The 26928-nt window shown below is 58.0% G+C and overlaps 1 protein-coding gene across 1 annotated transcript in view; it reads right to left on the bottom strand.

Moving 5' to 3' along the window:
* INPP5A (inositol polyphosphate-5-phosphatase A) overlaps positions 1–26928 on the bottom strand; it is a 158694-nt gene that overhangs the window by 42208 nt on the left and 89558 nt on the right. Inside the window, 4 exon segments of the mRNA NM_001003257.1 lie at positions 2186–2305; positions 3141–3193; positions 8668–8771; positions 17307–17370. Of these exon segments, the coding sequence (NP_001003257.1) occupies positions 2186–2305; positions 3141–3193; positions 8668–8771; positions 17307–17370 (341 nt within the window).

Below are 26928 nucleotides of genomic sequence, written 5' to 3'. Positions count from 1 at the left end.
CGTGAATGGGGCACTGTTGGTGGCAGCGTCCATTCAAAGGGCCAGCGTGGCATTGTCTTCCCAATCGGCAGAGCAGAATGCAGTCTGCTGGTGGCTGCCAAAAGGTTAGCCGCCCCGATGAAAGGAGGGCCCGTTATTCACCGCGGCTACAGAGCTGCCCTTTGTGCCGGGCGGCCCGGCCCTGCACGCCGGAGGTCCGGATCTGCGGCTGGCTGAGCTCCCCACAGAAGCGATTCATGGGAATGCAAAGTCGCAAAAAAGTGCCCCGAAACCCAAAGCCTGCTTTCCCGGAGGCCCTAGAGGAACGGCGGTCTGGGGCAATGACACATTTAACGGCAGAGCCCGGTGACAACCTGACTACAGGCCCCAGGACCAGATTGTTCGGGGATATGTCTCGGCCCCCAGACGCCGCGGGAGGTCCCGGCGCGTGGGTGCAGCCAACACAGAGCCCGTCGGGCCAGGAGGGCCACACATGGCTGTGCCTGGACCAGCCTGGCTCCCGGACCGGGGCTCACTGTTGCACCTACAGCACCGCAGGCAAGCGGTCTGGAGCAGGGAGCGGCCCCCGGCCCCTTCGTGCCGAGCCCCCGCCAGAGCGCTGCTCCCCTGCACCGGACGCACCTGCACGTCCCTGTCGTTTTTGCTTCTGCGACTAGACGGCCAGGCGCCGGCAGGTCAGTGCCCGCCCGAGTATTGGTGCCTGGGTGGTGCCGGCATTCTCACGGCATAGACACAGCACTGCTGAGGCCGGCACGTTGGGGGCCCTCCAGAGTGGGCCCGGGAGAGAGCTAGGGGCGGGGAGCCCCGCCGCGGGCGGTCATGGGCCGGCACGCTGGGATGCGGCTGGGATGCGGCGCCAGGCCCCACCCTGCATGCCCGGACCTCAGGTCGGCATGGGGCCCAGCTCCAAGAGCGCCCAGCCTGGGTCTGGGAGGACCCCCAAAGAGCAGCCAACACAGAACCTGTCCTGGGTTAAAGGCCAGGCCCTCAGCGAGCAGGACCAGCAGCAGCAGCAACCAGACCCCACGTCCCACAGTCGTGGCTCCTCTGTGCAGGCCGGCAGGTGGCAACAGGACCAGGGTGCCCAGACAGGTAAGGTCCCTGGAGGTGAACGGACGGCCACTGTCCCACACCTTCCAGCTCCCTGTCCAGAGCACGTCCCTGCTGGGCCCCGTGAGCCATCCTGAAGGACCATGCATGTGTCAGGTGAGGCCCCATGCAGGCCGGGGCCAGGGCCAGGGCTGAGCTGGGGGCCGGGGGTGGGGGGGTGCTGGGTGCAGGAGGAGGGGTCAGAGGTCAGAGTCTAGTCCTTGGCATGTTTATGCGGATGCGTAACTCCGTGCCCTCGCACAGACACAGAGGTGGGGGTGGCAGGGACCCCAGGAAATTTGAGATTGCCGGGGCAGATGTGGGGAGATCCTGTCAGCAGTGACCGCTCTTGCAAGGTCAAGTGGGTCACTGGCATCATGCAGGCGGGGGAAGCTGGTAGGGGAGGGCGTGGGTCTGAGGTCCGGGGAGGACAGCCCCACAGACGCAGGCTGCCAGGCTGAGCCTAAGCGAGAGGTCCACCTGCAAACCCAGGGGGACGCTGGGCCAGGACCACACGTACCCTGTCAGTCGGGGTGCGAGGGGCGGCCTTTCCTGCCCAGATGCCTGCCAGCCCCGACCCTGCAGAAGGTCACACAGCAGGGTCACAGGCAGCTGGCAGGCCTCCCGGGTCCAGAGTATGAGGCTCTGAAAACCAGCAGGAGGGAGAGTGGGGGCGGGGTGGGCAGGGCCCGGGCCGCAGTGGGCGAAGCCAGGGGAGCCGGAGCCCAGCAGCACCCAGAGCGGCGCGGGTACCGGGGCCACGGGAGGCCCGTCTATGGCCAGCAGAGCGCGGGCCACGGCGTCTCTGAGCCCTCGGCCGACACGTAACACTTCAGCTGACATCTGAGGACGTCCTCTTACCTTCCCCACGACGTGGGAGAGAAACTAAGACCACCCACCCACCTCCGGGTCCGTCTGGCAGGGTCTGCTCAAGCTGTGACACGGGGGCCAGGATTTGGGGCAACATTTTTGTATTGCACTGTATTTTGGCAAGTTTCGTATTTTGGCAAGTAGAAAAAAAACATGAGGGTAAGTGAGTTAAGAGAGAAAGAGCCAGCGTCCTTGGAGGAGGGGCGGGGGCACGTCCGGCACCTACCTGTCCAGCACGTAGCCCAGGGCCTTGTGTCGGATGCCCGAATACACCGAAGGGCTCGTCTCCCAAGCAACCAAATTGGAAGCATCGTGAAAAAGATGGATGTTGACCAAGTCAAAGGCACTGCGGAGAGAGAAGGAAACGGTGACAAAGGGCTGGGGCTGCAGGGGCGCCTGGCGTGGCCCAGGTCCCTGCGGAGATGTGGGGCCGGGGCCCGGGGGTCGCAGAGGGGAGCACCTCCTGCACCCACTCCCGTCCTCCTCAGCCACCTGGGTCGACCCAGAGCACGTCCCCTGCCGGGTCAGAGGGGGTGCATGCGACCTCAGGGCCAGTCTCTAAATACGTCCCGCCAACTGAGAAGGGGCTGTTTCCTGTCAAGGAAAAGATGTGACATGATTGCAGAAACCTTCCTCGAGCCCCAGGAGGAGGGAGGAAGAAGGAAAAGAGGAGAGAGGAGGGAGGAGGGAGGAGGCAGTGGAGGGAGAGGAGGGGAGGAGGGGAGGAAGGGAGAGCCGCCCCGAGGGCCCCGGGGAAGGCACGGTGCCGACTGCAGGGGTGGCTGAGGGCCCACCCGGGACGGGCCACCCCGCAGGCACCCAGTGCCCCCACCCCGCCCAGGCGTGCGCTCAGCAGGCCACTCCCGGGACCCACTGGCACTAGGACCCTAAGACCCGTGGTCCCTGGCAGCTCGTTAGGAAAGCTGTGGCAGCAGGGGTGGGGCCGCGCTGTCGGAGACCAGGCCCGAGGGTCGGCCTGGGGGGGCTGCCCACCGCCTCAGGGACCCTGCATCACACGGAGCCTCCGTGAACAGCGCGGGCCGAAGCGTGGGGGCGGCTGGGGCGCTGACGTCAGGGCGGCTTCTGGCGGCACGTGTGCCCACGCCGCCCGGCGGCACCATAGCCAGGGAAAACATTCCGAGGTTTACGAAGCGGGGATAAACAGCAGCAGGTACACGTACCAGTCCGCCACGCACCATCTTGTCCGGACGAAGCCTTTTCTCGACCATTTGCACTGAAAAACAAGTGGGTCGTACAAGTGAGCGAGCGTAACAGAGGAAGGGGACGGAGCCTCCCTCACACCCGGGGACACCCAAGGCGCCTCCCCAGCCAGGCAAACCGCTCCTCTTAGCGCTACAGGCTCCTGCAGGAAGAAGCGGAGCGAGCGCCCGGGAAGGGCAGAGCGTCCCACGGAAGGCCGGCCGGGCCCCACGCTCAGCCACGCGGGAGGGGAGGCAGCGGCGACTCCAGGCTGGCAGGGGTGAGGCGCCGCCGAGCAGAGGAGCAGAGGATGGCCTGCCCGCGGCCTCCACGAAGGCCCTGCCGCGCGAGCCCGAGAGCCGCCTGTGTCTGGACGCCGGGAGAAGGCTCCTGCTTGCTGGTCCCGGGGCGGAGAGGGGTCCCCACACCCACACCCGTGGGGGCTGCTCGCCGCCAGGCGCTCATGGGCCCCCGAGCAGTGCGGTGACCGCCCCGTCGAGCACGCTCATGACGGCCGGCACGGGGGAGTGTCACACTGCCCCACACGGGAGCCGTGGCCAGCTGGGCCACAACACGGCAACCGTGTCCCTGAGGAGCCGGTGGTTCCTGTGGTGACGCCCTGCTGGGGGTGTCCTCAAGGTCCCTACGGCCTCCAGGTGCCAACCCTGGAGGCCCCTCGTGTGCGGCCCCGCAGCCCTGGAGCCCCCACTGCCGAGTGTCCAGTGCGCAGCACCCTCCCCGCCGCCGCCGCCACCCTCGCCAGGCCGAGCCAAACACCCACTCCCGGCCCTGAGCCATGTTTTCCCTCTTCTCACAGACCCACCGACGCTCTGCAGGTGCCGGCACGCACGCTCCGGAGCCTGGGCCTCTGCTCCCCGACTGTGCCCACGGGACCCAGGCAGGTGTGGGGGGAGACGGGGGCCCACCCCGCGCCCAGAGGAGCAGCACGCCCGGGACGGATGCGCAGCAGGAGAGTCCGCGTCCCCACCGGGCGCCGAGCCCTGCTGCTGAGACCCCAAGCTGAATTTAACACGACCACTGGTTTCACTTCCGTTAAAATTGGAAGGCATTTGTGAATTTAATCTAATTAACCGAAATTTAATTATTGTTCTCAATTTTCAGTTTTGTGGTAACTGAGGTCTCTCCGTATACGTAGACGTGTACGTGTGCCTTCAACACTGCACGTGTGTACCTTTCTAGGTGTTTAAATTGTCCACAATGATGGAGCGTTACCGTCACTAACAGAACACACACGTGAAACAGGACACAACGTGTTACTTGTTTATACAACATCGATTTGTGATCGCTGTAACTTCAGGATCCTTAACCAGGTTTCAGATTTTTAACTACACTGCAAGTAAATCTCAAAAAAAAAAAAAAGTTTAGCAGAATACCTATTTTAACTAAATGCACAAAATATACTATTTTTGAAGTAACTTTGTCATCACAATTACAAACGTGTCTAGGCTGCATTTCTGAGTAACCGCACAGCATGAAAAAGCAGGGCCCCAGCCTGTGACACCCTGACCTGTCCTCGGGCGGCCGGGCTGCAGCAGGTCCTTCCCGAGACCCCCTGCCCCCGAGGGCCGGGCGCGCGGTCACGGCAAGCGCTGCTGCATCGCGGCCCGACCGTCAGCTGCCGAGAGCACCGGCTCCCGGAAGGAAGGGCCAGGCCCGGACTCTCCCTGAGGCCCTTGCCGGGCCCCGAGCGGGGTCGGTCACCTGGGCCACGCCGGGCCAGGCCGCGGCCAGGGACACACCCAATCACCCGAAGGTGTGAGTGCCCGCCCAGAGGGGCCTCCCTCACAGCCCTGTAGTGGAAACACACACGCGTGCTACCCGCACACGCACACAGGCCCACAGCTGTCCTGCACCCGGGAACCTGGTGCCTCGGTCCCAGGCTGTGGGGTCCCTCCAACGTCCGCCGGCCCGTTTCATCCCATCTTCCTGCTGAGACCCGCTGGTGGGCGGGCGCGGGGGCCGTGGCAGGGTCCCGCCCCGCCTGCAGAGAGGCTGTCGCCACGGAATGAAACCACGTCACGCGGGCGGGGGCACCGCCACATCGCTCACCTTGCAATATTAAGTCCCTGCTCAGACCCCCTGTTAATAGGATTCCTTTAGCCAGCAGATGGATGGCAAATGCAGGACGGTTCATCCACTAAAGGACGGCATAAATCAGCGCGGAGAAAGGGAGGCTGTGGGGAGGTTATCGGCACGCAGCCTTGCCCGTGAAAGGCCCGCTTTGGAGCATTAGTGAAATTAATCCATCTTTCATAAGAGCTCGGAGCAGTCCCCGTGATCTATGGTAACAACCAATTTCTCACCACGGGCAAGGGGAAAAAAACGCCTCGGCCCCGATCGACTACACAAATCTGCTTTTTAAAAATGGTCTCACATTATCTGGAGTGCTGCTCCCAGAGGCAGCATTTGAAATTCATGCCGAGCCAAACGCACCCATAAATCAGCAGGGAAAGTTTTGTTAGTTTTATATGCAGTGGGCTGTAATTATTTGGAATTGCATTATGGCTCCATCATGGTAATTACATTTAGATTATCCATAAGTGATGGCAATAAAAGAAGAGAAATCAGGCTTAGAATAATTCCCTCCCCCAAAACGCGTGCAAATCCAGCTCAAGGATTGGCTCGGAGGCACGAGAGCAGGGCTGGCGCCGGGCGGGCACGCGCCCCTGCAGCCCCCGCCACGGGCCCCACTGAGGCACCCGAGAAACACGTCACCGGTGTCTAACTAGGTGTCTCCTTGTCTTAGTTTCGCCACGGCCCCTCGCCACACGCGCACGTGCCCAGGCCGTGGGGACCAGGCGCCATCTCTAACGCAGCAACATCACGTCCAGCCAAACAGGGAGGGTGACCCCGCTGCTCTCCAGCAGAGACTGGGCTCTGCCCCGCGACACCCCGCCTCTCCTTCTAGAAAACCTTCCCTTGCCTGCGGATGGATGGTGGTCGCCCTGCAGCCAGGTCTGCGTGGGTGCTGGGACTCGGACCCCCCACTTCTCCCACAGGAGGGAGGCGGCCACTGGCCGTCACCCCCGCAGAGCCACCAGCACCTCAGAGAGGACGGCGGACTGGCCTCAGACGGAGGCCCCCGGGGGTGGCTGCCCGGACACGTGTGCAGGAGGCAGGACACCACAGCCCAAGCCCTGGACTTTGTGTGGACCCACCCACGCACCAGCCCCCCAGCCCCACGCCTCTCACCCGCACGGCCTGGGAGTGGAGGGAAGAGTCGGGACCTGGGCCAGGCGGCGGGGCCCCCACGCGCTGCGGTATAGGGGCCCAGGAGACAGCCTGAGGGCCGGGGAGCCGGGAGCCCCCAGGAGGCCTGTTGCCCTGCAGGACGGACAGAGCGTCTGTGCCGGGGGCTCAGCAGGCTCCCGGCTCCCCCGCGGGGCATCCTGCGTGGGGCCCTGCCCTGCTCTGTCCTCCTCTGGCACCAGGGGGACGCGGGGCCGTCAGAGGCCTCTTCTCTGGGTGCATCACAGCTCACGGCTGACCGAGCCTGACTCCGGGCACCTCCAAGGACCTGGGCTCCAAGGACGAGGACACAGGTGTGCGTGGGGGCGCAGGAGCGGGAGGAAGAGGGACCTGGGAGGTGAGCAGTGCGGCCAGGTGTCCGCCGTGCACGGGTGATCAGGGCCTGTCCTGTCCTCGGAGCGAGTGTGCACCACGCAGCAGACACCAAGGCCCCGCTGCACCAGGCGTCCCTGGCTCCCCCGTGCACACGGAGGTGCGTGGCTCTCCCACGCGGGGGCCCCTTGCTCCTCAGCAGGCGCCAGTGCACAGCCTGGGCGCAGGCAGATGCCGTCAGCAGATAGCACGGCTGGGGGCGGCCTCAGACCTCCCCCACCTGCCCTCATGTGGTCACCCCCGCAGGCCCCCAGAGTCCTGCCTCTCCCGGGTGCACCCCCACTGTGTCCACTCCTTGCGGGGGCCCACGCCACCGGCTGCCAGGCTCCAGGTGGTGCCCCCCCGACTGGGATGTGCTCTGGGCCAGGGCTCAGGAGCCGGGCAACCCCAGATCTCTGCTGCAGTCGCTCGGGCTGACGGAACAGCGGGAGAGGCAGCTGAGTGGGGCCCGGGGGCTTCTCAGCCACTGGGCGCCATGGGACACCCTCCGTGGAGAAGACGCAGGGAGACCTGCTCCCAAACCTCCCCGAGCACCAGTTAGAGCTCGCTCTCCCGGCTGCCCACGGCCAGAAACCCGTGGCGGCCCTGCCACCGGCTCTGCAGCCCACCGCCTCCACTAGGGCCCACGGTCACTCTCGGTGGCCCCGCTCAGCTCTGAAGCTGACTCTGTGGCCCCCAGCGCCTCCCAGGGGACAGCAGCTGGGGCAGAAGTTCAGGGAACACTGCCAGGGTTCAGTCAGCTGCTTCCAGAGCCTTCCAGCCACGCCGCAAGCTCAGGAGGAGCAGGGGCCAGCGGGGGCTGGGGCAGCCGGGACAGAGGCCGGCCCCGACACCGCGTCCTTGGCTCAGGGACAAGGGATGAGGAAGCTGCGCCCGGCGTGACAAGCGCACCCATCCTTCACCGCGGCGGCCACAATTCCTTCACCCCGGGCTGGCGTCGTAAACTAGTTAATACAGTTGTGGCCTTGCTGGAAATCAGCTCCGACGCGGGTGGGCGTCTCCGCGGAGGTGGGCGGTCCTCTGCAGAAGGGACCTGGTGGGGCGATCCTTCTTGCCCAGGGCCGACCTCCGCTGGCGGGGAGCTGGGCCGTGCAGGCGTGTCGACACCCCGTCCCCACGCTTCGGGCACGCTTCGCCGTGATTTCACAGACCACAGAGGGCACGGTGAGCTGCTCGCTCTGGGTCGACGCGTGAATCACACGGGATTAGCGGTCACGGAGTTTAAGATGATCCGTGCAGCGTAACGACTGCACACCAACAGCAGAACGACACAGAAATGCACGAAACCCCAGTGGAAACAGATCCGCACGTCCTGGTCACTGCGTCTGCGCGGCGGGAGGTTAGGAGCCCCGCTGTCCCTGAGCGCCTGAGCTCTGCGGCGTCAGCACCCCAGGACCCGGGGAGGGCGCCCTCGGCTCCCGTGTGCGGCTGTGCCTCTCGCGGGCTGCCCCCCGAGGCTTTGCCTGCGAGACGGCGAGGGGCCCAGCCAGCACCCCGGCAGAGGGGAGCCCCCGCCCCCGCGCCCCAGCCGCACTGGCCGGGCCCACCCGCGCCCTCTAATGTTTGCTGGGAGGCCACCGGCCTCTCCAGCCCCAGTGAACTGGTATTTTCCTACCTCGTGTGGGGAAGGCTCCTTTGCCTGGAAATGATGGTTAGAGAACTTGGTGGTTCGTGTAACGACAGACACGACAGGTTCTCAGCCCCACCTCGGACCCCCCAGATGGACCCACGGGGGCCTCAGGACCTCCCAGAAAAACCGCCTGCTGGACACGTGGGCAGCTGGGACGCGACCCCCTGCCCCGAAATACGAGGCCTTGAGCTCCTCCATCCCACCGCTGCTGAGGCTGCGGGCGGCCGGGGACCCACCTCGGGGAAGTAGTCCTGCGGGAACTTCTCCTTCTCCAGCATGGGCGTGCTCTCCAGCGTGTCCGAGTAGATCTCCTTGCCGGTGACTTTTTTATACTTCTTGGCTGGAAAAGAGCAAAGGGGGACACGAATGACCTCATGGCTACGCCCCACCCAACCGGAGCAGCCCGTGGGGAGCTCGGGAAGCCCCTGGAGGGGAGGCCGCGCGGCTCCGGGGGCCGCCAGTGGCTCGTAAATTCCCACTCCACGACCCGGAGCCTGACACTCCACTTCATTATCCCGGAGAGCTTCCAGCCTGCAGATTTACAAGGGCTAATTGGCCTCCTCTGTTAAAACTGTGAATATATTTAAGACGGCTGCAGAATAACCATTCACTCATACCTTAATACGAATTTACTTAATAACATCGATTTCCTCCCCACATGCAGCCGACATCACTCATGTCCGGGGAAGAGCAGTTTTTCTGTGAGGCTGAGGCACAGGGAATACGGTGTGGGGCGCTCTGGACTTCGCTGGGCACAGCTCCCTGGACCCCGCATCTGGGCTGACGCCCCTGCGGACAGGGCTCGGCCTCGTCCTTTCACACCCAGGCCCAGGCCCACTTCTTTCCCCCAATGGGTCACCCCACGCCCAGGGTGCGGTCTCACGCGTGGCCCGGTGGCGGGGGCAGCTGGCTTCCCCACAAGATACTGTGCAGGGAGCTCGGGCAGCAGCGGGCCAGACGCCTGCAGGGCCTGCTCCTGGGCCAGGAACACCTGGCACCAGGCGAAGCTCCTGCCAGGGGTGACGCCGAGCCGTGCTGTGTTTCTGTGGGGTCCGTGATCCTTGCCCCACAGCAGCCCCAAGGACCCACAGATGGGAGCGCAGAGCGGGAAGGAGGTTCATGCGCAATGTCTTGGGACGAAGCTCCGGCCACTGTGGGTGTCGGGGACAGTGAACCTCAGGTCAAAGCAAACCACGGCTGGTAAGGCCCGTGATAACCTGCCCCAGCAGCAGGAGACAGGATTTGGTGACTCAGGGAATTCAGGACAGAACAGTGATGTGGAGACATCCCCCAAAGGCAGAGCCGCACGCTCACTGTACCCACTGTCCCTCTGGTCTTGTTCTCAGACACGAGGATGATCACTGAGAGCACAGGTGCATGTGGTTCTGAGGCTAGTCCCCTGGTGTCCCCTCACCAGTCACCATGGCCTCCAGAGACCCCCTGGGGGAAACAGGACAAACCCCGTTAGTCAGGAGGCTGAGCCAGGGGGCAGGTGGGCACAGGTTGAGTAAAGGAACAAGTGGCCACCGCGTGGCCGTGACCCCGTGCCTGACACCCACCACCACTGGAAAGTGGTGCAGAAGTGTGTTAATCACCGGAGGCGGTTCCTGGAGCCACCCATCCACGTCCATGGCAGGACATTTATCAAACAGCAGCCCCGTGCGCCGTCACCACACTGGGGAGGTGCAAGTGCAAGCGCCCATCTGAGAGGGCGGCAGCCACCTGGCCCGACACAGGCTCTCCTCCGCGGGGCACCCATCCACGCCTGGGGAGGGCGGGCCTGAGCACCGCGAACTGCTCCCTGCGTGTCCCACCGGCAATGCGACGCTTCTCCGCGGCCTCGGCCTGTAGTGGCGGCTCCCCGGTCTTGCTCACCCGACTCCCTTTCTGCCACTGAGTCACCAGCAAAGGCCCAGCTCAGATGTCCCTCTGCAGCCTCGACCCTCCTGGGCTCTTCCTCCTGAGGCAGGACACCGGGCTGCCGGAGCACCAGTCCCTGAGCTGCAGGGGTGGACGCCCCCGAGGTACATGCTCCCAGGACCAGTCCTCCCAGGACAGGCGCCCACGGTCCTCCGTGGGCTGGGCGTGAGCAGGTGCACGAGCAGGGGCAGCGGTCGGAAGTGCCCCATGGCACTGAGGAAGGGCACAAGAGGCTGCAGGAGGCAGTTTTGCTTCAGATGCAAACCCTCGTTGCTTAAGAAAGAGGGTGGGACCGGGAGTGGAGAGCAGGCGGCCTTCGTGCTTCGTTAAGGAACAGACTACTTTTTGGAACAGTTTCAGGATAAAATCACTCGGGCGGGAAGCGGGTAAGCGCCCAGACTCCCCAAGTCCATCGGGCTCTCGACCCGCTGCACTGGCGCCCACGGTGTGCGGTTCCTGCGGAGGCCGGGGCTCGCCGCCTGCGCTGTGTCCCACTGTCCAGACGTGTCGGGGCTTTGCCCGCGCACCCGCCTCCCACAGCCCCTCCAGCACCGTGTCCTGCCTGCACCTAGCCGCCACCTTGTCACCAGCACCCACCGCTTTCACTCAGAAATACACCTGAGGTGCCTGTGTTTTCTGTGGCTCAACGGCTCACTTCACTTTACTGGTCATATTCCACTGCAGGATGGACCGCAGGTTGCTGACCCACTCACCTAGAAAGGACATATTCTGGTTCCTTCCAGTTGTTGGTAATTATGAAAAAGAGGCTGTAAATATTTCTGTAGGTTTTTGTGTGGACGTAATTTGTCAACCCCTCTGGGTGACACACCAAGCAGCATATTTGCTGGGCGGCCTAGTAAGCCTCAGTTTACTTTGTAAGAAGCTGCCAAGCTGGCAAAGGGGTCGCACCACGTTGCACCCCAGCAGTCCTGGGTGGGAGCTCCCGCTGCTCCCCGTCCTCCTGGCGCCTGTACCATCAGCAATCTGGGTGTTGGCTGTCCCAACAGGTACGTGGAGGTCTCCTTACCCGTGATGTGGAGCCCACCTTCATAGTTTTATCTGCCACCTATTATACATCATCTTGAGTGAGATGTCTGTCGGAACTTTTGGCTCATTAATTGGGTTTTCTTATTGTTGAGTTTTAAGAGTTCCTTGCATATTTTGGATTATCAGCTAGTTTTTTTTTTTTTTTTTGCAAATATTTTCTCCCAGTCTGTGGCCTCTCTTTCCATTTGTGCAGAGATTTGTAAATTTAATGAAGTCCAATGCATCAGTTTTCCTCACGAAATGTGGCATTGTATTTAAAAAGTCATTGCCAGACCCAAAGTAACCTAGTTTCTGTGTCACCTTCCAGGCATTTTATACTTTCATACTTTATACTTTGGTCTCTGATCCGCTTTCAGTTAACTTCTGTGAAGGTGTGAGGTCGGCTCTAGATTCAGTATTTTGCAAGTGGACGTCCAGTTGCTCCTGCACCACCTGCTGAAGAGATCATGTTTGCTCCACCGTCAAACATCCATCGACTATTTATGTGGGTCTTATTTCTGGGCCCTACTCTGTTCTGTTGATCTTTTTGTCTATTTTTTTCACCAACACCACACTGCCTTAACTACTAGAGCTTTTACAGTGAGTCCTGAAGTCGGGTAGCGTCAGTCCTACAACTCTGTTCTTCTGTCAACACCGGGTTGGCTGTTCTGGGTCTTTTGTCTCTCCACATAAGTGTAGAATCAATTTGCTGAGGTCTACAAAGTAACTCGCTAGAATTTTGGTTAACATTGCACCGAATCAATGGATCAGGAAGGGAAGAACCAACATATGGACAATACTGAGTTTTCCTGTCCATGAACATGGGATACTGCTCCACTTATATCCTCTTTGATTGTTTTCAGCGAGTTTTATAGTTTTCCTTGTATTAATCTTGTACATATTTCACTAGATCTATTTCTGAGTATTTCTTTTGTGTGTCTGCTGTTTTAGAGTATACCCCAGAGCCCCACTCCATGTTTTGGTTTGAATGCTTGGGTTTTGCAAACTGTCTTGTTTGCACAGCAAACTTTTACTAATTATTTACTTGAGTGATTCAGTGGTCTTACTTCTGTTATTTCTGAAATTGTTTTAAGTAATTTTTTTAGAGATTTTATTTATTTGACAGAGTTCTGAGAGAGTGCGTGCGCGCACACACATGCGTGCAGGGGCACATAAGTTGGGGGAGCGTCAGACAGAAGAGGGAGAAGCAGGCTTTCCGTGGAGCAGGGAGCCCGATGTGGGGCTTGATCCCAGGACCCTGGGATCATGACCGGAGCCAAAGGCAGATGCTTAACCCACTGAGCCACCCAGGCGCCCTTTTATTTCTGAAATTTTGACATAAGTATCTTGGGATTTTCTAGCTATCTTTCTGTTATTGATTTTTAGTTAAATTCCACTGTGGTCCAAAAGTATACTTTGTATGATTTCTGTTCTTTTAAATTTGTTGAGGAGTGTTTTATGGCCCAGAATGTGGTCTGCCATGGTAAATGTTCCACATGAACTTGAGAAGAATGTGTGTTCTGCTCTTGTTGGAGAGAATATTCTATAAATGTCAATTAGATCCAGTTGATTGATGGTGCTGTTGAGTTGAACTACGTCCTTCCCAATTCTCTGCCTGCTGGATCTGTCCATCTCTGATAGAGGGGCAACGAAGTCTCCACCTGTGACACTGGATTCATCCATTTCTCCTGGGAGCTCTATCAGCTTTTCCCTCCTGTGTTGGATGCTCTGCTGTTGGGCACACACACGTTAGGAACTGTTAAGTCTTCTAAAGAGAACTGACCCCTTTATCGTTTGTAATAAATAGGCTTCTTTATCCTCGATAACTCTCCTCGCTCTGCAGTCTGCTGTGTCTGAAATGATTTGCTACTCTGGCATTCTTTTGACTGGTGTTAACTGGCGTGGCCTACCTCTCTCCATCCCTTTACTTTCAATTTCACGTGTTAATGTGTTTTTAAGTGGGTTTTTAGTAGACAGCACATAGTTGGGTCTTATTTTGTTAACCATTCTGACGATTTCTGTCTTATAATTGGTGTAGTTGCACCACTGACATCTAAAGTGAACCTGGCTAAAGTTCAAGTAAGACTCCGTATCGCTACCTTGTCCACCTATTGCCTCTGTTTCCTGTGTCTTTTTTGTCTTCTTCTTTTTTTCTGTAGACTTTTCTGGTTTAATTGAGCATTTTGTATAATTCCATGATTTCTTCTCTATTAACATGTCAACTGTATTTCTTTTTAAAAATTTTTAGTGATTGGGGCACCTGGGTGGCTCAGCAGTTGAGCATCTGCCTTTGGCTCAGGTTGTGACCCAGCGTCCTAGGATCGAGTCCCACGTCGGGCTCCCTGCATGGAGCCTGCTTCTCCCTCTGCCTGGGTCTCTGCCTCTCTCTCTCAATCTGTGTCTCTCATGAATAAAATATTTTAAAAAATAAAAATAAAAGTATTTAGTGGTTGCCAGAGCTGCAATATGCATTCACCACTGACCCAAGTCCACTTCCACGTAGCACATATTCCTCTACAGGGAGGACAGGTTCCCTGCCACAGAGCCCCCAGCTCCTCCCTCCCATCCCTCCTAACATCACTGTTACCTATAAGCTATAGCCACATGATACGTTGTTGCTGTTGACACTTGGAGCAAAAGTTATCTGTCAGATTAAGAATAACAAGAAATGAAATATTTTACCTTCGTTTATTCCTTCTCTTAACACTTCTTCTTTCTTAACGTAGATCTAAGTGTGCAATCTATAGCATTTTCCTTTTGTCAAATAAATTTTAATATTTTTTGACAGGTGGGTCTACTGGAAACAAATTCCCCCAATTTTTGTCTGAGAAAGTCTTTATTTCTCTTTAACTTTTGAAGGATAACTTTGCTGGATACAGAATTCTAGGGTTTTTTTCTTCTACCAATATAAATATTTCACACCACTGTCTTTGCTTCCGTGGTTTCCGATGAGAAGTGCGATGTACTTTGTATCCTCATTCCTTTCTAGGTCACCCCAACCACACCCCTGCTTCTTTCAAGGTCTTCTCTTCATCTCTGGCTTTCTGCAGCTTGAGTAGGACATGCTTATGTGCAGGTTATGGGCATCTGTCTGCTTGGTCATCTATGAGCTTTTTGGATCTGTGGCTTGGTGTCTATGATTAATTCTGGAAAAATCTGGGCTATTACTTCAAATATTTCTTGTTCCTGTCTCTCTTACGAGTGCTGCCTCTTAGTGCACATGCCTCACCTTCTGCACGTGTCCCACAGGGCTTGGACATCTTGTTCTGCTTTTGTGTCTTGTTTTCTTTCTCTCTTTACTTTTCAGTTTACAAAGTTTTCAGTGACACTGGCTCTGTCCTCAGCCGTGTCTAGGCTGGTGAGCTCGTCAAGGGCCTGGTGTTCTCTCTCTTTTGAGCTTTACCTTTTGATTCATAGAGTTTCCAACCTGACTCTTGTTACACATCTGCTCTTGCACGCTGTCCATTTTTTCCATTAGCGCCTTCCACATATTAATCAGTTACCTGAAATTCCCTGACAGCTCCAGATGGAGCCCACGTCCTAGTCTGGCTGCAAACGTACCTGTTCTCTTCACACTGTATCTTCTGTCCTTCAGTCTGGCCTGTAACTTTTGGTTGAAAGCAAAACATAAATAATTGGAAAAAGGAACTGAGGCAGATAGGACTTTGACGTGAAGCTTTGTGTTTCTCTCGTGAGGAGCTGGACTGTGGTTCCTGCAGGGGCTCAGAGGCTGAGATATCCTCCCCCGTCCGGTTCTTGTCTCCTCTGCCGTCGCTGTGCTCCTCCTAAGAATCCTTCCTGAGTAGGGGGCGAGCTTTGCGGACTGTCCACCATGACCCCTGGTGCGAGGATGGGCACTGCGGCTGGGTGGAGGGCGCTGTCCCACCATCGCTCGGGCCGCAGGGCCCGGGCGCAGCCTTCTCACGTGCTCTCGGCACCTCGGCCCCCTCAAGCACGGCAGCAAGGCCAGGAGGCTGAAGCTGTCCACCGGCCTCCCCTAGGCCCTGGGCCGCTCTGGTGACATGGTCGTCCTCGAGGGCAGGCCTTCAAGGAGAATGAGCAGCTCCTTCCCTCTCCCCCCACCAGAAGGGCCGGGGGCTCTTCTCTGACCTTCACCACGACAACCTGGTGGGGCTCCTGCAGGCAGAGCTCACCAGAGTGGGGGGGCCGGCCTCGGAGGTGCTCTTCTCTCTCAAGCGCCCCAGAGCCCCCAGCATTCTGCATCCCAGCTGCTCCCACCAGTGCCCCTTGCACAGGCTGTGGCTCCCGGGCTCCGCCCACCGGGCCCTCCAGACTGGGGCAGCTCTAGCTCTGTGGCCTCGCTTCTCGAGGGACCTACCAGGCTCACTCTGCCCTGGTTTGCTCAGCACCATCCATGCTCGTCAGGTGTTGGACCAGAAACTAGTGTCCCTCCCACCCCTTTTCGTCACACCTTCTGGGAGTCCTCAAATTTCTAAGTACTAAATTTAGGCTATTGCTTCTTAAAAACTTAATTCAAAATTTTCACAAATTTGAGACTGTTTCTGCTGTAACTTAAGTCATACGAGTGAGCCTTAAAGAGCGGGGCCCACAGCCTGGGGGCAGGTGTCCCCGCTCCCCTGAGCCCCGTTGTGCCATGCACCTGCGCCCGGCAGTGATGTCATGCTCGGCCACCGTGCACCTCCAGAGGGAGCATGTAGTCCTGCCACAGACGTGCCCAGGCACGGTCACCACCACCGTCTCCACTCATCCCTGGGGAGGTGCTGGAGTGGGGCGTATCGGCTACTGTAGTTAGTTTCAAGCACACCACGGGCCAGCTGGGTGTGTCACGGCTCATCTGATTCAGTGATAAAACGTGTATGGAAATGGTTACTCAAAAAAGGAAGAAGTTCAGTAGACCCGCTACACACCCAAGCCTGACGTACATACAGGCTCATGAGAAGTGCAGCCCCGCTCCGCTTCCAGCTCCACCTGGAGCGTGCTGTGCCTGCACACCTCCCCTCTGCTCACTCTCGCCCACAGCCCTGCTGCTCCGGAGCACCACCCATGGGTGTCCAGCATCTAGTAACATCAGGGCAGTGGCCTCTGGCCTGTCTCTTGCGAGGTTTGCAAGGCTACTTACTCCCAAAAAGTCCCTGGGTGGGAAGTCAGTGCTTGTGTTTAAAACTCGGTAAAGAATCCTGAGGCAACAGGGCCGATGAGAAATCATCCTGCTGGCTGGAATCCTGTTCTTAGTGCTGATGAAATCACTACTCAAGCAATTTAGGGAAGACTGCTTCTCAATTTCATAAGAGGTGATCTGTCTCCTAAGTGAGCAAAGATAATGAATCTGAACAAACTGACATAATTAGTTGCTCTCCACAGTTATTACAACTTCAGTGACATCTCAAATTAATGTGATCTGGCTCAGGAGCCGACACGGAGTCAGAGTCACGTGTGGTGTGAAGGGGGTGTCGCACAGGGTGTGCACACAGACACCCACCGCCGAGCAGGTGGACGCAGGGCCGCTGGGCTCGGGGCCGCTGGCTCAGTGTGCGGAGACACAGAGACAGGAGCTTCTTAGGACGAACCTCCTCCACGAGCACAGGTGCTGGCCTAGAAATGCGGCCGGTTTTGCCCTCCACCGCTACCATCAGCTCTTTTTAAAGACACCACCCTTGCGGGCTGGTCTCCATTCTTGCCCATTTGATACAGACACAGACACGAGACCATTCCTCGTCCTCTGGACTCCACTGCGTGAGAGCCAGTGCCACCTGCCGGCCCTGCTTGGGGAGCTGGCGGTGGGGGGGGGGGGGGGGGCAGGGGCTGGGGTCCGGGGCAGGGTCCGGGGTGGGGTGGGGTCCAGAGCGGGATGGGATCTGGGATGAGGTGGGGTCCAGGGCAGGGTCCGGCAGAGGTGGGGGATCCAGGGCGGGGTGAGGCCAGCTGGGGAGTCCCGGAAGAGTCTTACCTTTAAAGTCAAACTGGTAGATGTTTTTTAAGGATTCGTGAAGAAAATAAAAGCTTCCTAGCGCCTGCAGAGCAAAGAGAGAAACCGAGTGAGACCAGCACTGGGGACGGTTTGAAAGCAGGTTCACGTGACAAACAAAAAGCTCGGTTGAACCAGAAAGGAGTTCAGGCATCAGGCCTTAATCGCGGTCCCTGGGATGGCTGTGAGCCCACCAGCGCCACAGCTCGGGCTCTTCCCCGACAGCGCGCACCCACTAGCGCAGTCCCGCCTCGCCTGTGAGCGCCGCGTCCAGTGGGGAGGGGCTCGCCTCCGGCCTCCATCCTCCTCCATCCTCGCCGCCTGCTGCACTCCACAGCGGCCCCTCTCTGCCCACCCTGCCCCCTGCCTTCCTCCTCCTCCTCCTCCTCCTCCACGAGGGGCGGCAACAGCACTCCCCCCAGAGCCACTGGCCTCGTCCCCTCCGTGGACCCCGGGGTCCAGTCCTGCTCTCACACTCAGGTGAAGGCAAACCTGCAGAGGTCAGGCTGGCAGTGGGGTGACCCCTGGGGAGGGCTGCGTGGGACGCCGGACATAAAGTTATTTGCTGTAGATGTGACATTCAAACTTGGGTGTGTTTTATAGGCTTGTGCGTGTGTATGTATGCACGTGTATACATCTGTGTGAGTCGGTGTAATGTGTGTACGTGTGTGCATGTGTGCACATATATATACCTGTGTACATGTACACATGCAATGTGTGTATGTGCACGTACAGCCGTGTGTATGTAGGAATGCCCATGTGTGTATATGTGTGCACGTGTGTGCATATACATGCACGTACATATATGTGTACACACACTTTAGGAGCATGCAGCCATGTACACACAGATATAGACGTGTGCGTGTCTGTACATATGTATATATATTTTATTCTTCTGCTAAATCTGGCAACCCCAACAAGGGGCCTGGGGAGACCTTTAGGTGATAAAAATACCCCACAACCAGATCGCAGTGGTGGTTACACACTACAGGTTTCTCAAAACCCACTGACCTATACCTTAGAAGGGGTGAATTTTACCTTTTATAACCCTGACTCATGCAACAACCCCCGTCGTCCTGGAGCTCCCACCCCCTGGGACAAGATCCAGCAGGGGACAGAGGACCAGCCAGCAGAGCCAGCAAGGCCTCTGCCTGAGGCTGAACCAGTGAGAGCTGGGGGTATGGACACCAGGCAAAGGGGCAGGTCAGTGCACGGCGTGTGGGGCTGGCCATGCAGGGACGCCGGCCGTGACCAGAAGCGCTCGGGCCACCCCAGGCAGGGCCTCACTGGAAGAGACACCAGGAGCCACTGGTGGGGCCCTAACCCCTACTTTTCATTTTGCAGCTTCATGCGGAAGGCTGAGGAGGTGGAAAAGCTGGGGGCGGACGGGCAGAGAAGGGCCAGTGTGCGAGCCGGACAAGCAGGCCCTTGACACCGGCGCCTCTCCCCCAGTTCCCAGCTGCCAGGACCTGCTGCACACACTCCACCCTCCCGCGTGCAGGCACATGCATACATGCACACATGCATACATGCACACACATGCACACAAGCACACACACACATGCACACATGCACATGCACATACACGTGCACACGCAGGCAGCAGAATCATTTGAAAACAGCTGCCAGCCCCACAACCCTTCAGGCCTGACGCACTGCAGCGGGCTCCCCTGGTTAGAACGTTCCCCTTCGTAACCACACACCAGTATCTCTGCAGCAAACGGGCAGGAGCGCCTCAGATGACCAATATCAAAGCCCAGACTAAAGTTCCCAGCCCCCCTGCCCATCCTCCATCCCTGCCGCTCCCCTGCAGCTGGTTTGGCCCGGCTTCCTCACGGAAGGGCTGCCTGGGGGGTGCACGCGGGGGGGGGGGGGACGGAGGTGCACAGTGCAGGCTGCCCACGTCCCCTCTAATCTGGGTGACGGCCTGCTGCAGGGCTCTCCACGGCCCCTGAACTCAGGGGTGCTCTGCTGGCTTCCTCGTGCCAGGTGTGGTTGTCTGCATGCCTTCCAGAGGGACCTGCTGGTGGGACCCTGCCCCAGTGCCCAGGACACCAGCCAGTGAGGACGGTGGGTGCAGGGGGTGCTAGTGACCTGGGGCACACATGCAAGCCCCATGCACCCTGACCCCAGCATCCCTCCCGCCATCCCCACAGATCTCCGCAATCTGGGAATTGCAGTTTCCGGCAGGCTCCACGCCCTCGGGGCACCACATTCTCAGCCATCCCACCAATGCTGCTTGTCACCATGACCCTCCCCTGTGGAAGATGCTGCAACTGCGGCCTCTGTCGAGCTGGGCCCCAAATACTGCCAGTCGGTCAAACGGTCAAAGGGCACAGATGCTCCTGGTTCTGGATGCATGTTGCTGATTCCACAAAGGGCACGTGTGTTCAGAGCCACGGCCCGGGCCCACTGGCAGAGGCTGCAGAGCACCCGCTCTCCGCGAGGTGCCGAGGCCCAGGCCAGGCACCGCACCGCGGGTCGGGGCTCTGCCCCATGCGTGGCTCTCCCACGGGCCCGGGCCCAGGCAGCCGGCAGTGTCCTTCACCCAGGAATCCACGGGCAGAGAGAGGACACCTCCTCGAGTCCAAGCACAGTGCCGTCTCACAAGCCTCCCTGATGGGATCCAAAGACAAAGTCCTGACACTTCCTGAGGTGCAGGCGTCCCCGGGGACCTTCAGACCCCTCCAGGTTTTGGGCCTCTCTCGGTGGCCCAGCACTTCACTCGCAGTGGCAGTGTGTATGTGTGTGTGTGTGTGTGTGTGTGTGTGTGTGTGTACACGGGAAAAGCTGCAAACTCGCAGACCAGACGCCTGCTGACTTGCCAAAGCACAGCACTGAGGCCTCGTCTTGATTCCTCGGGGAGACCTTCCCGTGTCTGTGAGCATATTCAGTGAGGGAGCAGCCGGGGACTCGGTGCCGACAAGTGGAACGGAGGGCTCCCTGCACCCCGCCGCCCCCCGGCGTCAGGCACCTGCCTCGAATCCACTCAGAGGAAGGCACACGTGTGAGGACGGCCAGCAGCGGCCGTCTTTTTTTTTATAACAAGACACAGTTGAGGTCCCTCCAAGTAGGAGGGACGGCAGGACCACCGGCAGCCCGCGGCCCCCAGAGAACGTGCAGGACGACGTCCCTGAGTGAGCTTGGCCTCTGCGGCCCCGCGGACGTCCGCCTCGGGCAGGGCGTGCTTCCGTCTGATTCCGGAAAAGAGGGCGCTCAGACGAAGTGTCAGGAAATAAACGTCGTGGAAACCTGTAACCACTGCCTTGTTGAACCTGTACCCAGTGCGATCAAGCTAATACCACATAATGAAGTTGACAATAAACGGAAAACACACCGCCAGTGCAGGTGTCGCAAGTGTAATTCATGGAGTCAGAAAACCCATAATTAGCTCTAATGAATATTTAAAGTCAAAGTTCAAGCTAACTTTTTCAATGTTTAACCCGCTCTATCAATATGGCTCAGGGCACGCACCTGTCACCGGACCCGGCGACGTCTGCACAAAAGCGCGCCCGGACCTGCGGACGGGAGCCCTGCACTCACGGGGCCCTCCGACCACGGCACCTGTCAGCACTGTGCTCGCCGCGTCTGAGAATATTGACTCCTTGCCTGTTTGGCTAAAAACAATTAAAATACTTTTTACATATTTATAAACCTGACTGTCAAGGGTGGCAATTAATTCCCCATTAGTGAGACGCAATCCAGTCGATGCCGTACTCCTGCCGGAACAGCTCACACGAGGTGGCTCCACCCACCGTGGGCCCGGCCTCAAGGCCTGGCCTGGGGGCGGGGGGCAGAGTTCCGGGGTCCTCCAGCACAGAGCCGAGCCCCCTGCAGCATGGGGCTGGGAGACCCTGGCTCCCGCGTTCGACGGAACACAGCAGGCCGCGGGTCCCCGACGCTCTGGGCCTCCGTCCACCTGGGCATCTGCACGGCCTGCTGCCCACCTCCCCCGGCCCAGCAGCGGACTCGGGGGCAAACGCCATGAAGCCAGTTCTCGGCCCAACTGGAGTCCGCCAACGTGATGCCTGGCCCCACGCGGCCACGGGCTTGCTCTCTGGAGTTGAAGTCTGATGCCAGGCAGCCGACGCGGGGGCGCAGACCACCCCACACATCACGCCCCTCCTCCAGTGGCGCTGCCGCACAGGCCCAGGGGTGACCTGGGCCTGGACAGAAGCCAACCAGGAAACAGCACAAAGCCACTCGTCAGAAAGGCCTCCATCACTTTTTATTTGCAAACAAATCAGAGGCCCAGTGATTAATCATGCCTGCAATTAGGTTAGCAGCCAAAGTACATATCATTGACCTGCAGGCCTCCTGCATCCGGCTCGCTCTTCCTCGCAACATAGAACGTTCCTAATGCTCACGTCAGGGACAGCAGGCAGAGGCTCTCGGGAGCATGTTCTTCTTCTGCAGACACCACGGAGAGCGTGTCGAGAGTGACCCCGAGGGGCGATGGGGGCGCCCCATGTCCTCATCAGTGTCGGCGGCCCCTCCCCACGGCCCCTCTGAGTCCCCAGGACACAGAGCCACGGCGGCCTCTCCCAGGGGCTGGGCTGGGCTGGGGCGGGAGGCGGGGAAGCCAGCTGCGGGGTCGGTACCCGGGCGGGGTCCTGGCACAAATGCCACGCGGCCTTTGGTGAGTGTGTCCTCCTCCGGGACGGCACACGAGCTGCCTCTACAGGTAAAGTGTCTTCAACTTGCTGTTTTTTAAAAATAAGTAAATGGATTTAAGAACAGGAACAGGAACTTCCTGAGACGTTGATAACCGTCAAGTTTACAGCAAATCAGAGAACCTGAGCTGTTCTAAGTGAGAACCAACGGATGAGAATGAATCACGGCTGGAAAAGCCTCCTCGGAGGGGAGGGTGGTGACGGCCCTGGCATGTGGCCCGCTCTGTCCCGGCGCAGGCGGGCAGCTCGGGGACCCCGTGTGACAGCCGTGGCCTCGCCCGTGAGTGTGTGGTGTGCGGTGAGCAGGAGGAGCTCCGGGTGCAGCCCTGAGACCCGCATGGGGACAGGCACTCGGCTGCGGGTCAGCCCCTTCCACACCATCCCCTTGTCCTGATTCGCGGCGACCTGAGCACTGAGGACACACACGACGGGGAGACGGGCGCGTCCCACATTTTTACTCTAGTCCACACTCATGGGGCGCGTGGAGCTCACTCTCAGAAGCGGGAGCCCTCGGGAGGTGTGCACACGAGTGCGGCAGCAGCACCTCCCGACACACGAGCTCACTAACGCTCAGCAGTGCCAAGGTGGGTGAATACAGTCTGCACTCTCCTACGATGGCGTACCACAGGCGAGGAAAGCAAACAAGTCATACCCCAAACCCAGATGGGCTGGGAAAGAGGAAGTCCCTACAACTGAAGTTGTAGTTACCGTATGGCCAAGGTAACAAAGACCTAATCAAAAGGAGCTGAAATTTAAAAAAAAAAAAAAAAAAAAAAGGTGATGTTAAGACTCTACCCCAAAAAAGGAATAAAATCATAAACACAAAATTCAGAGCATGAGGGTGGGGGTTCGGGCAGGTGCCTGTGCGCACCCGCAGTTACACCTGAGAGGATGCTGCTGGGCCCCGCGCGGGACACCACGGGCCTCTCCCCGGAGGTGGCCGCCATCCTGGACGGCAGGGACCAGGCTCCGAAGCTCAGCGCGCTCAACCCCATCAATCCCACTTTATCTACTCTCCGCAGGAGCTTGGGGTTTTTCCATTCAGGTATAGTTTACAGACATTCCAGACTGAGACTGTCACCTTAGCTTACTTTTAATGCTCTGTTACAATCCAATCTGTAGAAATACTGCGATTTTTATCCATCCCGTTAGAGGTGGAGACCGTCTCCGGTGTTTTCACTATGACGACTGCTGCCACGGTGAACACGCGTGCACAGTCCTGGAGCACGTGACAGGCATGAGAGGAGCACGTCTGCACTGAGTGTGCATATGAGCCTGGGCTTCCAGGTCACAGGGTACGGGCACCCTCAGACGCAGGCGTCATCAGGGTGCCCGGGCGACCCCACTCCCCAGCACTTCCGGCAGGGCCTGCGGCTCCTCATGCCCGCCCAGGCCTGGCGTCAGCACACTCTGATCTTTGCTCGTTGGAAGGTGTGAAATCACACACCACTGCTGCTTGGATTTGCATCTTCGTTATGCTGTCAGAGTCGTGCACCTCTTCTTAGATTTGGGTTTCTCCTGGGAATTCCTTATCAGTATCCTTTTTTCTATTTGTCTTTTTCTCATTTTATAAGATTTTTAATCTTTAAATATAATTGGAAATTATTTCTCCACCTACTACTTGCATTACAAAGAATTTCTCCCTCTTTAGCTTATCTTTTTGTGACAACTTTCATTAAACGAGAAGTTTTTGATTTTAAAGTAGTCAAAGTAATCAGGGCGCCTGGGTGGCTCGGTCAGTTCAGTGTCTGACTTTTTATTTCGGCTCATGTCATGATCTCGGGGCGTGAGACGGAGCCGCACCTTGGGCTCCATGCTGAGTGTGGAGCCTGCTCGAGGTCCTCTCTCCCTCCCTATGCCCCACCCCCGACACACACTCTCTCTCAAAAAGTAGTCAAATCAGTCAATATATTCCTCTACAGTTTCTGCTTTTATGTCTTATTTGGAAATAGTTCCCTAGTTTGACTCCACAGTGATATTCTCTGTATCTTTGTGCAAAGCGGTAAAACTGTGTTGTATCCATTTAAGATTTTCCAGTAACAGAGACTTGTTTGAGGCTGTGGCACAAGGTAAAGCCCCACGTTATTTCATTCTCCGTGGAAACCAATCGTCTGGTCTCCCCACGCCTTACCTCGCCACCCTCACAGCCTAGCTGTGCACCTACTGGAGGTCTGTTCGTGGGTCCTCAGTTCTGCCCAATTCATCTGTTTCTAGTAATACTTTTTCCTATTTTAGCTTTATAACAAGTGTTGATATTTACTCGTTTTATTCTTCCTCACGACCGCTTTCGTTATTGGGGCCCTCTGTGTTTCCATGAAGCTGCTAGACCTCGGGGTGTGAGATCGAGCCCCATCGGGGAGTATAGCTGCCGGATCACACCCACGGCATCTCGCTAGGGTCTGGATGAGACACAGGACTGCGGAGAGGGGAGAGATTTTTAGGATATTCAGCTTTCCTTCCCATAAATATGATACATCTTTAACCATATATCTGAAGTCTTTCAAAAGGTCTTCTAAAAAAGGTTCATGATTTTCTCCATAAAACCCTTGAAGCCCTTTGGTCAGACTCAGTCACCTTCTGGTTTCTGTTGCTATTAGAACATGTTTTTTTAACCGCGGTTGGTCACCAGCGACCAGGAGTGCTGCTGGCCGTGGTATGTTCATCTTTTGTTTAGCAACACCGCTCAGCTTCCTTTCCGGTCCAACAATTACGGATTCTGATGATTTCTGAGGGCTTCTTTAGGTTCACTTCTTATGCACAATCTTTATGCCTTTTCTTTCCTCGTTCTTTGTTTTGTCTTGTTGCAGCACCAGGTGGAAAGAAGGAGCCTGGCTCCGAGAGCACCGTGCATGCTGGGAGGGCAGCAGGGGGATGCACCTGATTTGATTTTCTGATAAATTTAAAGTAAAGAAAAAAGTAAGGTCAAAGATGACCCAGGCGTGGTGAAGGAAACGAGTGGGCAGTTTTCTGGGTGGAGGAGACTCCAAGAGGAGTGGGATCTGGTGGGAAACAAGTAGCCAGGATGAAACATCCACGCAGGGACGCCCCACAGGCACGGGGCTCCTGAGTCTGGGTCCATGTCTGAGCAAGATGGGACATTTTATTGTCTGTGAAGGTTGCGATTAGAAGTGGTGGGAATGCCCAGGAGGAGACGTTGGAGGGCTGAGCCCGGCGCAGTCTGCGGCAAGGCACGTCGGCAGAGAGGCCTGCTGGACGGGGTGAAGCAAGACGATCACAGGCCGTTTCTGGTCTTTAATCAGTTAAAGTAGTGAATCACTTTTAAACATTTTAAAATGTTAAGCCAGCCTTGCACTCTCGGTGTCCACCCAGCAGGCCCATCACGGGTGTGTTCACACGTGGTTGGATTCTGTTCCTAATACCGCGTGTAGCAGTTTTACAGTTTCCAAGCTTGTCTGTTCCCACGACCCCAGGGAAATGACTCTCTGCCAGTCTTCAGTGACGTTCCACCCAAGATCCAAAGTGTCCTTACACTTTCACGGCACTTGTGTTCTCAGCAGCACACATCGCCTGCCCTTCCTTCCTCCTTGACTTCTGGGTTTGAGGACGAGTGTCTGCCTCTCTGGACTCTCCTCCTCCCCAGGTGAGGACACACTGTGCATGGAGCCCTCTCCTCCTCCCTCTGTGGGTCTCCAACCTCCCCTGTTGCAGGGCCCGGGGCCTCCCTCTGAAGGCCAGCCGCAGCGGCCAGGGGTGCGCAGCTCCACGTGCCTTCTCGCGAGGAGCCCATCTCTCCTGACCGAGGGCATCACTGCCTCACCCCCTCCTGCCCCTGGAAACGGAGGGCCTCCGGACCCCTCCAGCCGCTTCTCCACCCACACTGTGAAGTCCTCACACCACAGAACCGCTGTCCACCTCTGTCCACTTGCAGCCCCACGCCGGGCCAGGACCCCTGCTTCCCCCACGGCTACTGCCCCTCAGCCTCTGCACCCGGCGCCGGGGTGACCTTTTAGGCAGAGAACGTGACCTGTCACTCCCCTGCTCTTCAGTGGCGGCCAGCACACGGGTCCTCCGGACCCACTCTTGCACGTTCCCAGGCCCCACCCCAGCGCACACACCCGCCTGCCGCCGCAGGTCTCCATGGAGCAGCTGCCTCCTCTGAGCAGCCCTCCCAGACTGCTCGTGCAGAGCCTCGGCAGCCCCAGCATGGCCCCCCACCTTCCCAGGGCTGCTCACTGTGGCCGCATGCCTGTTTCCTTCCCAGTCCTGCCTTCTTCACCAGGAGGGGTGGGAAGCTCCTTGTCGGTGTTCCCATCACCTCGGAGCCCCCAGCTCCTGGCACGCGGCAGGAACCCAGCCACGCCTGGCTCAAGGAGAGGGAAGCAGAGATGCCCCCGCGGGGCTGACTGCTGAGCGGCCCGAGACCCAACACGCGGGACCGTCGACTCAGGTTTCAGAGGAAAGCCTAACGCACGGCTGCCCGGCGTCTCCAAGAAGCTGAGCGTGGCTGCAAAAAAATAACACTTTTTATCAATAAGGGGAACAAGTCTTTCAGGAGAGTAGGCCCCTACCCCGCTCCTGGTTTTGAAACAATTTAATAGATTGAGTAATAAATCAAAGCAAAGTTACTGTAACAGTCATTAGATTATAAACAATAATAAATGAAACAAAGCTTTTGTTTAAATCAGCGTGGAGCTTCATTGATCTCTTCCTGTATAATAAACTCGCGGACGGCCGATCTAACTGGATGAGGGGCATTACTGCCCGTGGCACCGAGCGGCACCCAGCGGGGCGGCCTGTGCGGGGGGCTGCGGGGGGCTGCGTTTAGCACGTCACTGTCTCGGCGCTGTCCTCTCTCTCCGAGCGGCTTTGCAACCGTCTGAAATGAGAGCTGACTCAGGTACAAGGCACTGACGTTCCAAGTCCAGCTTCCGTAGCTAAACGCGAAACGACGGCACCAAGGTGTCCCCCCG

The sequence above is a fragment of the Canis lupus genome, chromosome 28, assembly GCF_011100685.1.
Source record: "Canis lupus familiaris isolate Mischka breed German Shepherd chromosome 28, alternate assembly UU_Cfam_GSD_1.0, whole genome shotgun sequence".
Taxonomy (NCBI): Eukaryota; Metazoa; Chordata; class Mammalia; order Carnivora; family Canidae; genus Canis; species Canis lupus.
The sequence above is the reverse complement of the archived record's forward strand: the minus strand, read 5'-3'. Positions and strand labels throughout refer to the sequence as shown.